General features: G+C 43.5%; 1 protein-coding gene across 4 annotated transcripts in view; it reads right to left on the reverse strand.

Annotated features, from left to right (window-relative positions):
• CEP164 (centrosomal protein 164) overlaps window positions 1-17629 on the reverse strand; it is a 150495-nt gene that overhangs the window by 90106 nt on the left and 42760 nt on the right. For 3 of the 4 annotated variants that reach the window (XM_056542784.1, XM_056542786.1, XM_056542783.1), the window contains 4 exons: window positions 3022-3186; window positions 1454-1591; window positions 611-688; window positions 374-484 (listed from right to left, as the gene is read on the reverse strand). In XM_056542784.1, the coding sequence (XP_056398759.1) occupies window positions 374-484; window positions 611-688; window positions 1454-1591; window positions 3022-3186 (492 nt within the window). The remainder of the gene's footprint in view (window positions 1-373; window positions 485-610; window positions 689-1453; window positions 1592-3021; window positions 3187-17629) is intronic. The other variant, XM_056542785.1, reaches the window with a different exon arrangement.

Here is a 17629-nt window from a genome sequence, read left to right on the forward strand (position 1 = left end):
TCAGCAGAGAGCTCTGTGTTCCAAAAAGAAAAGAATTTCATGTGTTGTATTCAGCAGCTAATAAGTACTGGAAGGATTAAGATTTTTTTTAATAGACGTAATTTACAAATCTGTTTAACTTTCTGGCACCAGTTGATTTAAAAAAAAGAAAAAAAAAAGTTTTCCACCGGAGTAACCCTTTAATGGTTTATTCCCTTCCTGCTTACAGTCTCCCATTACAGATAAAAGCCACTTTGTCTTCTAATTCTAATCCACACCAACAACAATACATCTAAAGGGAACATAGAGGAGGCTACAGGTGAGTGAGGAGGGAGCACAATCATGCAGGGAGTCTATGACATCACTGCTGCATGATGTCATATGCCCAGGGCACCTCTTTTTGGCTCTCCTCTTCATTCTCAGATTTTCCAAGGTCCTGTAACTCTGGTTCAGAGCCCTCGTCTGTGCCGCTGGCTGCAATGGATTCATCTCTCCGTTCACTCTCCTGGATGACACATAGAAATGGCTCTTCCACTTCTAGTTTTAACATGTCTTGTGCACCAATTTAACCTATGCTAGATCCTAGGTAGCTTCCAGACATGTTGATTTAGGATATACTACTACTCCTTACCTCATATTCAAAGCCACCTCCCAGAGATCCAATGTCCATGTGCAAGTTCTTAAGCAGACGGGCAGATACTCGAGGACTCTGAAAGAAGTCAGTGCAGTTAACAAATGTGATAGGTCACAAATTCCCATGGACATTTTGTCTAGAACTAATGTCCAAAGTCTCATGAAGTTTTATACAACAAAGAAGCTTTTACAGCAGTGTTTCCCAACCAGAGTGCCTCCAGATGGTGCTTCCAGCTGTTACAAAACTACAACTCCCAGCATGCCCGGACAGCCTTTGGCTGTCCGGGCATGCTGGGAGTTGTAGTTTTGCAACAGCTGGAAGCACCCTGGTTGGGAAGCACTGCTGTAGACACTCTGCAGAAGATTTATCAAAGCCTGTCCAGAGGGAACATCTGGAGGAACCCTGGTTGGGAAACACTGTTTTACAGGGATGTAAATCTTAAAGGGGTATTCCAGGCCAAAACTTTTTTTTTATATATCAACTGGCTCCGGAAAGTTAAACAGATTTGTAAATTACTTCTATTAAAAAATCTTAATCCTTCCAATAGTTATTAGCTTCTGAAGTTGAGTTGTTGTTTTCTGTCTAACTGCTCTCTGATGACTCACGTCCCCGGGAGCTGTGCAGTTCCTATGGGGATATTCTCCCATCATGCACAGCTCCCGGGACGTGACATCATCATTGAGCAGTTAGACAGAAAACTTCAGAAGCTAATAACTATTGGAAGGATTAAGATTTTTTAATAGAAGTAATTTACAAATCTGTTTAACTTTCCGGAGCCAGTTGATATATATAAAAAAAGGTTTTGCCTGGAATACCCCTTTAACAGGCAGTGTCTAGTACCTGGTCTTCACTCTCCTGCTCCACGTCTTCGTCTTCTTCATCTAGACCTGGCAAGGTGAGGCTCACCCTCTCCTCTGGCTGCTTTATTGAGGAGCTCTTGATATAGGCCGCAGTTTTTTGTGGCTGTGCAGTGAAGACCTGGTAAATAAATGAGCAAATTTTAAAATTATATTAAAATGCACATCTACCTTTGGCTGTCTAGGCATGCTGGGAGTTGTACTTTTGGGCATGCTGGGAGTTGTAATTTTGCAACAGCTGGAGGCACCCTGGTTGGGAAACACTGTTGTAGACACTCTGGGGAAGATTTATCAAAACCTGTCCAGAGAAAATGTTGCTGGGTTGCCAATAGCAACCAATCAGATCGCTTCTTTCATTTTTCAGAGGCCTTTTCAAAAATGAAAGAAGTGATTTGATTGGTTGCTATGGGCAACTCAGAAACTTTTCCTCTGGACAGGTTTTGATAAATCTCGCCCCATGTACTGAAAACTGATTCAAAATATATTTAATATAAATTTATGGGAAAAAGCTTTGATGTGTCTTTGCTTAAAATCAGAGGCACAATATGAGCCCAGTTTATGAGTGCAAAATTACAGATCCGATACAGTACAGTGATCCCCCGACCTACGATCATTTGAACATACAATGGCCTCTCAGAAGGCAGCATCAACATACGATGCTTTATATATGTTGGGGCCATTGCATAAACGGCTAGCAGACTGTTTCAGCTGCCGCCGGATAGCCGTTTCCTCTTCATGCTCCGCTGCATGGCCATCGCTCTCCTTAGTCGTCATCACATCGCCACGCACACCGTATCGTCATCCAATAGGAGCGGTGTGCGCAGCGACGTGATGACAGTGATGGAGAGCGACGATCCAGGGCAGCGGTGACGGTCCGAAGCAGCGGGAACACCCCAGGAACTTGATGACCGCGATGGAAAGCGACTATCCTGGGCAGCGGTGACGGTCCGGAGCGGCAGATACACCCTGGGTACTTTATGACCGCGATGGAGAGCGACTATCCCGGGCAGCGGTGACGGTCCGGAGCGGCAGATACACCCTGGGTACTTGATGACGGCGATGGAGAGCGACTATCCAGGGCAGCGGTGACGGTCCGGAGCGGCAGATACACCCTGGGTACTTTATGACCGCGATGGAGAGCGACTATCCCGGGCAGCGGTGACGGTCCGGAGCGGCAGATACACCCTGGGTACTTGATGACGGCGATGGAGAGGGACTATCCAGGGCAGCGGTGACGGTCCGGAGCGGCAGGGACACGTGAGTATAACTTTCTATATTATTATTGCACGGATCCCTCAACATACAATGGATTCAAGTAATGATGGTTCATTTGGAATGAATTACCATGGTATGTTGAGGGATCACTGTTCATTGGCCTTTATATTGTTATTGTCAGACTTTGTGACTTCGTAGCAGGAGCTCGCTGATAATAAACACAAAGGGCATATGTAGGGAGACACACATGGTATACCATGGATTCCATCAACAACAGGTCAACAAGGTAAGCAGCATCTGGCTAATGACCACAATATGAATCAATAGCAGACTTACTCCTGAAGTTCCACCCAACAGATTGTCGAATCCTCCAGAGCTTCCAGCACTGCTGCTCAGAGATCCCCGCACTCCACCACTTCCTCCAACAGAGTCCCCCATGGCACGTAAAGGAGCCAAGCCGCCAAGAGGTCCCTGCACTGGTCCGAGAGGTCCTCCCACAGACTATTAATAAAAAGCATGTGTCAAAGATGTATCTCCAAACTATAAACTGTAAATAACTATGAAACGTTTTTACCATCTAGCAATAAAGTATGGAATTTTAAATGATTTGTTTAGAAGACTTCTGGAGTTAGACCAGTGTTTCCTAACCAGGGGGCCTCCAGCTGTTACAAATCTACAACTCCCAGCATGCTGGGAGTTGTAGTTTTGGAACAGCTGGAGGCACCCAGGTTGGGAAACACTGAGTTAGACTTTCCCTACTGTGATTGCCTTCTGGTAACTGTTTACTTACAGCAGCCAGGTCCATGCACCAAATAACAGTCCTTGCAGATTGCAGATTTTATTGTTGTCAACAAAGTGTATAATTCAAATGAAATGATGTACCCTTGTAGGGCAACGCTAAGTTAGATAAAGAGGTTAGGAAACCCAAGTTCAAATACAATATTAGGACATTTTGTGTTAGTACACAGGAGTCCCTCACTTAGGACCCTCATGTATTAAAGGGGTACTCCGGTGGAAAACTTTTTTTTTTTTTTTTTTTTTTTAATCAACTGGTGCCAGAAAGTTAAACAGATTTGTAAATTATACCATAACAAATATTGGGGCTCAAGGTCAAAGATATAGGTCCAGAAATGTATTTAAATAATTAATTCAATACAAATATGTGCTAGAATACCTGGAGCTCACAGGGCCCTTGTGAGTGACCAGGAACAATATATTAGCATTAATAATAAAATGATAAAATGTAAAAACATAGTAAAGCTACTTAATTGAGACCAATAAAAATATGTCATAAAATGTATCCAATAATTGAAAATGAACAAGATCAAAAAAGGCTTCAATGAATCCTAGGTACTTGTCTCCCTAGATAAGCTTCAAAGTTCAATGAGGATACATTGTATTAGAGTAGATTGATTCCTGTAAGAATGATTGAAACAATGTTTCTTTGAGCAATCACCAATCTGGAAATCCGTTACTATGCTGACAGTGGAAAAAAGTCTTTGGTGATGCAGAACAATGGTGTAACAGTAATATAGCAAGTCACAGTCACTGTAACTATGTCCTATAGCTGGGTCTGCTGCGCTGACAGCCCGCTTATAGTCTTTATAATATCCCGGTATAACAGTTAGGGTTATGCAATGATCGGTATTGGCAGAAATGGCAATGAAAGATGCAACACACACTGGGTGGGGGAGATTTATCAAAACCTGTGCAGAGGAAGAGTGGTGCAGTTGTCCATAGCAACCAATCAGATTGCTTCTTTCATTTTCCACAGGCCTCTTTAGAGGCCTGTGGAAAATGAAAGAAGCAATCTGATTGGTTGCTATGGGCAACTGCACCACTCTTCCTCTGCACAGGTTTTGATGAATCTCCCCCGGGGTGTATATATGCTCACCGGTCCCTATGGCTACAGATACTGCGATCTCCGGTGGCTTCTAGTCCAGCAGTTGCGATCTCCCGGTGTAGGTTACCGATGACACAGGAACAAAAAGAATCTCTTGCTGTTGTGCATACGATGTGGACACACCGCTGGAGACTCTGCCTTCTCCTAAGTCGCGGTGCGGCACAGCCGTGGGCAAGGAGGTTGGGGACTGCAGTGCTTCAAACTGCATCCACTAGTGAAGTCCCAGGCAGCGTCCTCGCGTAGGATTGCGCGCGCTGCATGGGGAAGGTGACTGACAGTATCTGTCTTTGATGTTAGAAAGTTAGAAGGTGACTTGCGCTTACAGGTAATTAATGAGTGGTCTCAATAATGGGTACTGGGAGGTCGCTGGACCTTCTCGGTCCTTTCTTCAGCAGCTTAAATGGACATATATGATGATTTGTAAATTACTTCTATTAAAAAATCTTAATCCTTCCAGTACTTATTAGCTGCTGAATACTACAGGGGAAATGCTTTTCATTTTGGAACACAGAGATCTCTGCTGAATCATGAGCACAGTGTTCTCTGCTGACATCTCTGTCCATTTTAAGAACTGTCCAGAGTATGAGAAAATCACATAGCAAACATATGCTGCTCTGAACAGTTCCTAAAATGGACAGAGATGTCAGCAGAGAGCTCTGTGTTCCAAAACGAAAAGCAGTTCCCCTGTAGTATTCAGCAGCTAATAAGTACTGGAAGGATTAAGATTTTTTAATAGAAGTAATTTACAAATCTGTTTAACTTTCTGGCACCAGTTGATTAAGAAAAAAAAAAAAGTTTGCCACCGGAGTACCCCTTTAAACAAAGCAGAGAATATCTAGGAAAACTGACAGACACACTCTTTTAGCTATGTTCTTCTCTGTCACAGAAAGACCAATGATTTCCACTAGAACAGTGTAAACCTTTATCTCACCTGTGGTGGTGCTGTAATAAAACCAAACCCTTGCTGCCAGGTTACCCATCAGATTACATCTAAACACTGGGGGACAAGCATGGACACACCCATAAACATCTTATTGTCAGGGGGCCCATCTAGCATAAAGGTACTGTCCATAGTCTACAATATTTTAGAGGGGCTGTCTAGCCAAATCTGACAAATGATGGCTATATTCAGACACTGTAAAATCTAAACAAAAAACTGATTTAAAAAAAAAAAAGCAGCAATTTTTTATTCTAACGGTCATTTTTTTTATACCAATTTTACAGTCTTTTTTTGTTTGTTTTGATTTCACAGTGTCTAGTTTTACTAATAGTTTTCCAGGATAAGAAAAATAGGTCTGCTTTGTCTGCAGAAACAACATCACTCTTGTCCATGGATTGTGTCTACTATTGCAGCATTCAAAAGAAAGGCATGAGCTGCAATATTAAAGGGGTACTCCTCCCCTAGACATCTTATCCCCTTATCCAAAGGATAGGGGATAAGATGTCTGATTGCGGGAGTCCTGCCGCTGGGGACCACCGCGATCTCCGTGCTGCACCCGGCGTTCCTTTTAGCGCGTCGGGTGCAGCAACGGAGGTTCGTGACATCACGGCCACAGTCTGGGGGAGGAGTACCACTTTAAGCAATGGACTTTAAGCAATAAAGATGCCGTTTCAGGGAAAAAAAAACAGACCACATTTATTAGAGAAATGACAGAATCTCATAAAATGTAATGGCTGTATCCAGGCGTATGAAAAAAGATTTCACTATGAAATCTTCTAAATCTTTATGAATTCCTATTATGGAAAGTATAATAATCTTCATAATCTAAAATAATAATAATAATACTGAAAAAGAAAAACGGAGGAAGAAGAATTCCTTTTTTATATGGTGCCAATATATTCTGCAGCACTGTACAGAGACTGTCTTTCGTCTGATTAATAAAAAAATTGGTGTATTTACCATTTTGACCAAAAAATAGTTATGTTTAAGGCCAGCTTTAGTGACGAGAGACAGGGAAATGCAAACTGACAGATGTCTGTGCCGAGAGCAATTCACACCGAGCATCTCAAGTTATTCTCTTCCTAATGGATGGCATGTTGCACTGAAAAGCTCAGACACACTGGCGGTACATTACTACGTTTGCTGACAATCTACAATCTTCCGTTTACTTTAATAAAACGTCAAGTGACAGAGGGAGAGAGGGGGCAGCATTCTCTACTGTCAGTCATAAATATTAAACACATTACGTCCCGGCATTCTCAGGCACAACAGCTGCACGTCTACAGGGTTGGTCTGGCATCCCGAAGAATCAGACGTAATTCAAAAAGGATGGTACAACATTAAAGGGGTACTCCGCTGCATGGGTTCGGAAATCTCACCCCACACCCGGCGCCAAAAGCTCTAGACATCATAGCCCCGCCCCCTCATGACATCACACCCCGCCAACCTCACTGCAAATCTATGGGAGGTGCCACACCCCCTCCCATGGACTTGCATTGAGGGGGCGGGGCTATGACATCACAAGCTTTTGGCACTAGGTGTGAGGTGAGATTGCCGAACCCATGCAACGGAGTACCCCTTTAATGTTGTAGCATCCATTTTGAATTACGTCTGATTCGGAGAACCCCTTTAAGACCTCAGTATTTACAAACAAGAGAACATAAAGCAAACTTATTAATATGAAAAGACAATGGGGGGGGGGGGGGATTTATCAAGGGATTTAGAGGACTTTTTTTTTTTGTGGTGAAAATGTGCGTTGCGTATGCCTTTTTTGCACTTTTTCACCACACAGCAGATTTATGATAAATAACTGTGGACAGTCAAATCTGTGTCAGTGAATGCAGTGGTTAGGAATTGATCATTGCGACTTTTTGATAGGAAAATCGCAAATCCCTCTGTTTAGGTGCAAGTCACGACCAGACAGGGACCATACTTAGAAAAATGACTAGGCACAGTCAAATGGTTTAACCCCTAGAGGATACGCTGCCCTAGCATGTGTCTCTCTATATAAGGGGTCTCAAACTGGTGGCAAAACTTCAACTCCCAGCATTCCCAACAGCCTAAAATGGCTGTCTGGGCATGTACGGGCATGCTGGGAGCAGTGCTGGGCGGTATACCGGTTCATACCGAATACCGGTATGTTTTTCCTGCAGGATATGAATTTTCCCTATACCGCAATACCGGTCTGGCCCCTCCACCCTCAAATGAATTATTAGCCGCAGCGACTGTCCCCACATCGGGGAAATAATCATATGTTCTCCCCGTCCTCCTGTGAGCCATTGGCGCTTTAAATTAATGAGATGCGGGCTGCTGTGCTTTAAATGGTTAAGTTGCCGGCCGACGGCGCTTTAAATGGTTAAGCTGACGGCCGCTGTGCTTTAAATGGTTACATTGCCAGCCACGGCCCTTTAAATGAATGAGATGTGAGCTGCGGCAAGCTGTCACCTCCCCCTGCAAGCGCTAAAAGCCTGGCTTTTAGCGCTTGCAGGAGGAGGTGACAGCTTCCGGCTCGCAATTTAATCGTTTCCAGCGCCGCGGCCGGTGTGAGGTGGAATTTTGCAACCACACCGGCATCTCATTCATTTAAAGCGCAGCGGACGGCAACTTAACCATTTAAAGCGCAGCGGCTGGCAACTTAACCATTTAAAGCGCAGCGGCTGGCAACTTAACCATTTAAAGTGCAGCAGCCGGCATCTAATTCAATTAAAGCGCAGCGGCCGGCATCTAAGTCAATTAAAGCGCAGCGGCCGGCATATACCGTAATTCATTTAACCCCTTCAGGACCAAGCCCATTTTGGCCTTAAGGACCGGAGCGTTTTTTGCACATCAGAACACTGTCACTTTAAACATTAATAACTCTGGAATGCTTTTAGTTATCATTCTGATTCCGAGACTGTTTTTTCGTGACATATTCTACTTTAACATAGTGGTAAATTTTTGTGGTAACTTGCATCCTTTCTTGGTGAAAAATCCGTAAATTTGATGAAAAATTAGAAAATTTTGCATTTTTCTAACTTTGAAGCTCTCTGCTTGTAAGGAAAATGGATATTACGAATAAATTTTTTTTTGGTTCACATATACATTATGTCTACTTTATGTTTGCATCATAAAATTTACGTGTTTTTACTTTTGGAAGACACCAGAGGGCTTCAAAGTTCAGCAGCAATTTTCCAATTTTTCACAAAATTTTCAAACTCGATATTTTTCAGGGACCAGTTCAGGTTTGAAGTGGATTTGAAGGGTCTTCATATTAGAAATACCCCATAAATGACCCCATTATAACAACTACACCCCCCAAAGTATTCAAAATGACATTCAGTCAGCGTTTTAACCCTTTAGGTGTTTCACACGAATAGCAGCAAAGTGAAGAAGAAAATTCAAAATCTTCATTTTTTACACTCATGTTCTTGTAGACCTAATTTTTGAATTTTTACAAGGGGTAAAAGGAGAAAATTTTTACTTGTATTTGTAGCCCAATTTCTCTCGAGTAAGCACATACCTCATATGTCTATGTAAAGTGTTCGGCGGGCGCAGTAGGGGGCTCAGAAGCAAAGGAGCGACAAGGGGATTTTGGAGAGTACGTTTTTCTGAAATGGTTTTTGGGGGGCATGTTGCATTTAGGAAGCCCTTATGATGCCAGAACAGCAAAAAAAAAAACACATGGCATACCATTTTGGAAACTAGACCCCTTGAGGAATGTAACATGGGATAAAGTGAGCCTTAATACCCCACAGGTGTTTCACGACTTTTGCAAATGTAAAAAAAAAAAAAAAAATTTTTTACCTAAAATGCTTGTTTTCCCAAAAATGTTACATTTTTAAAAAGGGTAATAGCAGAAAATACCCCTAAAAATTTGAAGCCCAATTTCTCCCGATTCAGAAAACATGCCATATGGGGGTGAAAAGTGCTCTGCTGGCGCACTACAGGTCTCGGAAGAGAAGGAGTCACATTTGGCTTTTTGAAAGCAAATTTTGCTCTGGGGGCATGCCGCATTTAGGAAGCCCCTATGGTGCCAGGACAGCAAAAAATAAAAAAACACATGGCATACCATTTTGGAAACTAGACCCCTCGGGGAACGTAACAAGGGGTTAAGTGAACCTTTATACCCCACAGGTGTTTCACGACTTTTGCATATGTAAAAAAAAAAATATTTTCTTTACCTAAAATGCTTGTTTTCCCAAAAATTTTACATTTTTAAAAAGGGTAAAAGCAGAAAATACCCCCCAAAATTTGTAACACAATTTCTCCCGAGTACGGCGATACCCCATATGTGACCCTAAACTGTTGCCTTGAAATACGACAGGGCTCCAAAGTGAGAGCGCCATGCGCATTTGAGGCCTAAATTGGGGACTTGCATAGGGGTGGATATAGGGGAATTCTGCACCAGTGATTCCCAAACAGGGTGCCTCCAGCTGTTGTAAAACTCCCAGCATGCCTGGACAGTCAATGGCTGTCCGGCAATACTGGGAGTTGTTGTTTTGCAACAGCTGGAGGCTCCGTTTTGGAAACAGTGGCGTACCAGACGCTTTCATTTTTATTGGAGAGGGAGGCTGTGTAGGGGTATGTGTATATGTAGTATTTTTTACTTTTTATTTTATTTTGTGTTAGTGTAGTGTAGTGTTTTTAGGGTACAGTCACACGGGCGGGGGTTCACAGTAGTTTCTCGCTGGCAGTTTGAGCTGCGGCAGAAAATTTTCCGCAGCTCAAACTTGCAGCCAGATACTTGCTGTAAACCTCCGCCCATGTGAGTGTACCCTGTACATTCACATTGGGGGGGGGGGGGGGAGAACATCCAGCTGTTGCAAAACTACGACTCCCAGCATGCGCTGACAGACTGTACATGCTGAGAGTTTTAGTTTTGCAACAGCTGGAGGCACACCGGTCGTGAAACACTGAGTTAGGCAAAAAAAAACTGAGTTTCACAACCAGTGTGCCTTCAGCTGTTGTAAAACTACAACTCTCAGCAGTCACCGACAGCCAACGGGCATGCTGGGAGTTGTAGTTATGCAACCAGCAGATGCAACACTACAACTCCCAGCATGCACTTTAGCTGTTTGTGCAAGCTGGGAGTTGTAGTTCTACAACAGCTGAAGGTACACTTTTCCATAGAAAAAATGTGCCTCCAGCTGTTGCAAAACCATAAGTCCCAGCATGCCCATAAGGGAATGCTGGGAGTTGTGGTGGTCTGCCTCCTGTTGTTGCATAACTACAGCTCCCAGCATGCCCTTTTTGCATGCTGGGAGCTATTGCTAAGCAACAGCAGGAGGCTGTCACTCCCCTCCTGCTGCTGCCGGCACACAGGTCAGTCCCGCCGCAGCTCCTGGGGCCCCGATCCCAACATTGACGCCGGGGATCAGGGTCCCCAGCTCCCGGGGTGCACGTCCCGCACCCGCTCACGTCCTCCGGAAGAGGGGCGGAGCGGGTTGCAGGAGTGACACCCGCAGCAGGCGCCGATTGGTCGGCCGGTAATTCGGCCGACGAATCAGGGCGATCGTGAGGTGGCACCAGTGCCACCTCCCCCCTGCAGGCTCTGGCTGTTCAGGGCAGTCAGAGACGGCCCCGATCAGCCAGTAATTCCGGGTCACTGGAGACCCGATTGTCCCGGAATCGCCACAAATCGCTGGACTGAATTGTCCAGCGATCTGCGGCCATCGTCGACATGGGGGGGCATAATGACCCCCCTGGGCGATATGCCGGGATGCCTGCTGAACGATTTCAGCAGGCATCCGGCTCCGGTCCCCAACCGGCTAGCGGTGGGGGCCGGAATTCACACGGGCGTATGGATACGCCCTCGGTCCTTAAGGACTCGGAATGCAGGGCGTATCCATACGCCCTATGTCCTGAAGAGGTTATAGCACAGCGGCCGGCATCTCATTCATTTAAAGCACAGGGGGGGGGGGGGGGGCGCGGAGGGGCATACCGTTAAATACTGTGGAACCGCAGCCTTAACTTACAAAAATACCGTGATATGCATTTTTGGTCATACCACCCGGCACTAGCTGGGAGGTGAAGTTTTGCAAAATCTGGAGGGCTACCAGTTTAAGACCCCTACTCTATGTGGCAAACAAAACTACAACTTCCAGCATGCCCTGACAGTGGGACATGTTGGGAGCTGTAGTTTTGAAACAACTGGAGAGTTATAGGTTGGGGCTTGTTGCTCTAACATGTGTCTTTCTAGATAGTACACAACTACAACTCCCAGCATGCCCCGAGTTTCAATAAATGTGAATGAGCCACAAAAGATAAATTTATTTAAAGTTAAATAATTAAATAAAAATATTTAGTATTGCCACGTGCGGAAATGGCTGAACTACTAAAAGAAAATGTTAATGGTCCCGTGTGGTGAACGGCCCCACAGAAATTAGGCACAGTGTTAGAAGCAGAAATCATGGAGACTAGTGCTCGATTGTTGTTTCCGGTGTGGCCAATCCAACATTTCACTCCATTCAGGTATTGGTAGACAGCAAAATAAAAAAAAGAATAACCAAAGTGCTGGCTTCCATGATCGCCACATTTGACACCCTGCGACTTCTTTCTGCGGAACTGCCCCTACATCTACAAGATCTGAACCACCTGAGACAACCCATCACAGAAACAGTCCACATCTAGAAATCTCTGTATACGTTTTCAATGTGAAAACCGTACGGAACCGTATTGAAAACCGTATGCATTGACTCTCCATTGAAAACAGTATGCCAAAAGATGCATCAGGTTGTGTCCGTTTTGCATCATGTACGGTTTTGTACAGTTTTCTACCAGTAGCCAAAACCGTTATCTACCACGGTTTTTGGTCCGGGTGAAAAACTGCATTAAACCGTATACTTTTTTTTAACATGGGAGACAATGGGAACCGTACAGAACTGTATGTGCATACGGTTCCATACGGTTTTTGACTTTGCACAGTTTTTTTACTTGGAATTTCAATCAAACAAGTGAAACTTTATTCAAAATGGAGTGAAAAGTTAAAAACGTATACGTTTTTTTCTTACAAAACGCATGCAACCGGACATCATTTTGCAAACCGCATACGGTTTTTAACTGTATACGGGTTGAAATTGGTACACACGTTTTGATACAGTTTAGTCAGGTTTTGAGGTATCAGTTTTTTTATCAAAAACCTGATACGGGAACTGTATTGCAAAAACGTGGGGGGGAATGCAGCCTTACACAGTTAATATTCTCATTATTGTAGATGGGAATTTACATTCTTCCTTCTTTGATCCATTTCCTATGGATTTTTTTTATGGTTAGTTATTTGCTGCCACCTTGTGGCCTTTTTTGGTAATGCACTTGTTTTTCATGACACATTTCCTTTATATGTAAACCACACCCCTGCTTAGTGCATCACTTCCTGTATCATGGATGCCTGTATCTGCCTCATGTAACAGGGACTCATGTATTCTGCATGCAGGGATGTGGAATTCCTATCGCCCGACACCCAGGACATGCAGTTCCGGGTGTTGGGCAGGTGACTTTATCAGGCCCTTAGCCCTGCTTGGGGCAAGCAGGTCCGGACCTGAAAGGCCCCGACAAGCACGGCGGCGCTCAGAGTGGTGTATGGAGCAGGCTCTGGACTCGAGTCAGCTCCGTACTCTGCAGCCCCCAGCAGTTCTCAGTAGCTGGGGGCCGCTGCACATAGCCAGCATGCGGCGATCCCCTCGACTGACTATTAACCCTTTATATCACCTAAGGGGACATGTGAATACCCCCTGGAGGGCTAGTGGGGTGGATCGCAGGGGCCGATCCACTATAGAGGTAGCCGGAGGGCTTACCTCTGCTTCCCTGGCGTCCCGTCTCTGTCATTGATAGAGACTGGCTGGACTAGGCTCTATCAATGGATTGCAGAGCACACAGATTAATGAACTCTATTAATCTGTATGAGGAATCCTAATGATTCGTCCTAATAAAGTGTAAAAAAAGAAAAAAAATGTTTTAGTAAAAGTTTAAAAGACACATTAACCCCTTCAATAGTAAAAGTTCAAATCACCCCCTTTTCCAATGTAAAAACATGTAAACATAATAAAGATAAACATATTTGGTGTGTGTGCGTAACTGTACGTACTATTAAAGTATAACATTATATATCCCGTACAGTAAATAACAAATAAATAAAAAAATACCAAAACCACAGAATTGCAATTTTTATAATATCCCAGAAAAAAAGCGATTAAAGGTCTATTCACACGTACCGTATTCTGACTATAATATCATAAATGAATGAGGACTTTAAGGAAAGAGACAGCACAGCCTACTATCCCTAAGGACTAGTCTGCCCTATTGTCCTTGTGGGGGGTGTTAACCCACAAGGTGTTGACCCTATATCTAGCATATCCCTTTCAGTCCCGCTAGATAATTGGGGCTACATACCCTAGTAGTCCCTTGAATGCCCTACTGGCCTAACCACGGAGTATGGTTTACCTAAGGCCACTGTAAGGTGTATATACAGTCATGGCCATAAATGTTGGCACCCCTAAAATTTTACAAGAATATGAAGTATATATCACAGAAAAGGATGGCAGTAACACATGTTTTGAAATACACATGTTTATTTCCTTTGTGTGTATTGAAACTAAACCAAAAAAGGAGGAAAAAAAGCAAATTGGACATAATGTCACCCTAAACTCCAAAAATGGTCTGGACAAAATTATTGGCACCCTTTCAAAATTGTGGAAAATAAGATTGTTTCAAGCATGTGATGCTCCATTAACCCCTTAAGGACCCAGCCCAAATATACCTTAAGGACCCGGCCATTTTTTGAACATCTGACCACTGTCACTTCAAGCATTAATAACTCTGGGATACTTTAACCTTTCATTCTGATTCAGAGTTTGTTTTTTCGTGACATATTCTACTTTATGTTAGTGGTAAAATTTTGTCGATACTTTCATTTCTTGGTGAAAAATTCCAAAATTTGATGAAAAAATTGAAAATTTAGCATTTTTTTTTAACTTTGAAGCTCTCTGCTCACAAGGAAAATAAACATTCCAAATAAATTATACATTGATCCACATACACAATGGGGGACATGTATCAAAGATTTTACCCCTGTTTTGTGTGTATTGTTTTGCGCCAAATTTTGCGCAAGCCCTTTTTTTGCGCACGTTTTGGTAGAGCATGTCCTCCAGATGTGGCCGAATCGGGGTACCTTGGAGTGACATCTATAGTACACATGGGTTTATTAACTGCGTACTTTTCCTTTACACCAAAAATGTTGCCGCAAGAGCTGTTTTTTTTCCGCAAATATAAGCCATCTTGGACTTAACGTAGCAAGATGCTCTAAATCATCGATTCTATTTTCCAAAGAGTGGATTGAGGAGATTACTATATTTACCCGCAATTTATGAAGCTCATTGCGCTTGATTAATACATTTAGCTCTTCTGCACATAATTTAGAATTCGGGAAAAGGGGTAAAATGCTTCTACCATACACAAATAATGATACATGTCCCCCAATATGTTTACTTTATGTTTGCATCATAAAGTTGACATGTTTTTACTTTTGGAAGACATCAGAGGGCTTCAAAGTTCAGCAGCAATTTTCCAATTTGTCACAAAATTTTCAAAATCTGAATTTTTACAGGGACCAGTACAGTTTTGAAGTGGATTTAAAGGGCCTTCATATTAGCAATACCCCACAAATGACCCAACTATAAAAACTGCACCCCTCAAAGTATCCAAAATGACATTCAGTAAGTGTGTTAACCCTTTAGGTATTTCACAGGAATAGCAGCAAAGTGAAGGAGAAAATTCAAAATCTTCATTTTTTACATTCGCATGTTCTTGGAAACCCAGTTTTTGAATTTTTACAAGGGGTAAAAGGAGAGAAATCTTCCTAAAATGTGTAACCCAATTTCTCCTGAGTAAGGGAATATCTCATATGTGTATGTCAAGTGTTCGGCGGGTGCAGTAGAGGGCTCAGAAGGGAAGGAGCGACAATGGGATTTTGAAGAGTGAGTTTTTCTGAAATGGTTTTTGGGGGACATGTCACATTTAAGAAGCCCCTATGGTGCCAGAACAGCAAAAAAAAAAAAAAAAAAAAAAAAAAAAAAACAACACATGGCATACTATTTTGGAAACTACACCCCTCAAGGAACGTAACAAGGGGTACAGTGAGCCTTCACACCTCACAGGTGTTTCACGACTTTATGTCAAAGTTGGATGTGTTAATAAATTATTATTTTCTCACTAAAATGCTGTTTTCCCCCAAATTTAAAATTTTTACAAGGAGTAATAGGAGAAAATGCCCCCCAAAATGTGTAACCCCATCTCTTCTGAGTATGGTAATATCCCATGTGTGGACGTCAAGTGCACTGCAGGTGCACTACAATGCTCAGAAGAGAAGGAGTCACATTTGGCTTTTAGAAACACATTTTGCTGAAAACACATTTTCCCTCAAATTATAGATTTTTAGAAGGGGTAATAGGAGAATATGCCCCCCAAAATGTGTAACCCACTTTCTTCTGAGTATGGTAATACCCCATGTGTGGACGCCAAGTGCACTGCGGGCGCACAATGCTCAGAAGAGAAGGAGTCACATTTGCTAATTTTGCTGAAATGGGGGGGCATGTCGATTTTAGTGCCAGAACAGCAAAAAAAATGTAAATTTGTAAATACATTTCTTTGGAATAAGGACATACCTCATATCTGGACCGGTCACAGAAGAACAGGAGTGCAGTCAGGGGCTTTGAGCTTCAAAATCGCTGCCTGTGGAGCCAGAGCAGTGGGACCCCCCCTCAAGGGGCATTACATGGGGTAATTATAAACGTTACATGGGGTAAGTTACAAAAATGGGGTACAGTGGGACATAAAATTATAAAACAGGTTATGTTCCCAGAATGATGAACCAGAGCATAGCCAAAACTAAAGAATATGCCTACCCCAAACCCTATGCTCTGAATCATCATTCTGGGAATGTGATGTGTGTGGCCGTCCCTAACCTGTTGCCTCAAATGCGCACCCGGCTAAGGTGGAGAGAGAGCGCTGCGCATTTGAGGCAACATAAAAAGTCCCCGATGATAGCGACTCAGTTACCCATGACCCGTTTTTTTGAAAAAATACCCCAGAGGTATTATCAGTTTGTTTATTTATATATTTTTTGCTGAAAATTTTTTGGAAAATTAAAATGAAAAGGGAAAATTTTGTACCGCATGGAAGTGTTATACTCCCTGAAGCAGTTTATGATGCAGAGGCCCGGATTATCTGGGCAAGCGTCACATTGATATGTGGTGTCCTTCCGCATCCCCTTCCTGAAACACACTGCATTTTTTCTGGGTTCGTCCCTTCTTTCCAGTGTGGGGGATCTCACCTGGAAAGTGTTGGCCTGGGACGATCCTGGCACCTATTACTTCAGTTCCTTCTAAACTCCGGCCTGCTCTTTCCCGGTCAGCAAAGATCAGGGCCTTTAGGACTTCTTCTTGGAACTGGAGGAATGTCCCTGTGCTGCCAGCGTTCTGGTACAGTACAAAAGAGTTGTACATGGCAACCTGTACCATGTAGACCGCAACTTTCTTGTACCATACACGTGTTTTCCGCATGGCGTTATATGGCTTCAGGATTTGATCAGAAAGATCAACTCCCCCCATATACCGATTGTAGTCCAGAATACAATCGGGCTTGAGGACCGTTGTTGTGGTACCTCGCACAGGGACAGGTGAGCTGCCATTGCCATGAATTGTGGTCAGCATAAGGACATCCCTCTTATCCTTATACCTGACCAGCAACAGGTTTTCATGGGTAAGGGCACGGGACTCACCCTTGGGCATAGGTGTCTGCAGAAAATTTAGAGGGAGGCCTCTCTGGTTCTTCCGCACGGTCCCACAAGCGGACGTGGATCTGGAGGCAAGGGATGTGAAGAGAGGGATGCTGGTATAAAAGTTGTCCACGTACACGTGGTAACCCGTATCGAGCAATGGGTCCACAAGCTCCCAAATGATTTTCCCGCTAACACCCAGAGTGGGGGAAAAATCTGGGGGTTCAATACGGGAATTTCGTCCCTCATACACCCTAAACTTGTAAGTGTACCCGGAGGTACTCTCACAAAGTTTATAAAGCTTCACGCCATACCGCGCCCGCTTCGAGGGAATATACTGGCGGAATATGAG

The sequence above is a fragment of the Hyla sarda genome, chromosome 10 (assembly GCF_029499605.1).
Source record: "Hyla sarda isolate aHylSar1 chromosome 10, aHylSar1.hap1, whole genome shotgun sequence".
NCBI lineage: Eukaryota > Metazoa > Chordata > Amphibia > Anura > Hylidae > Hyla > Hyla sarda.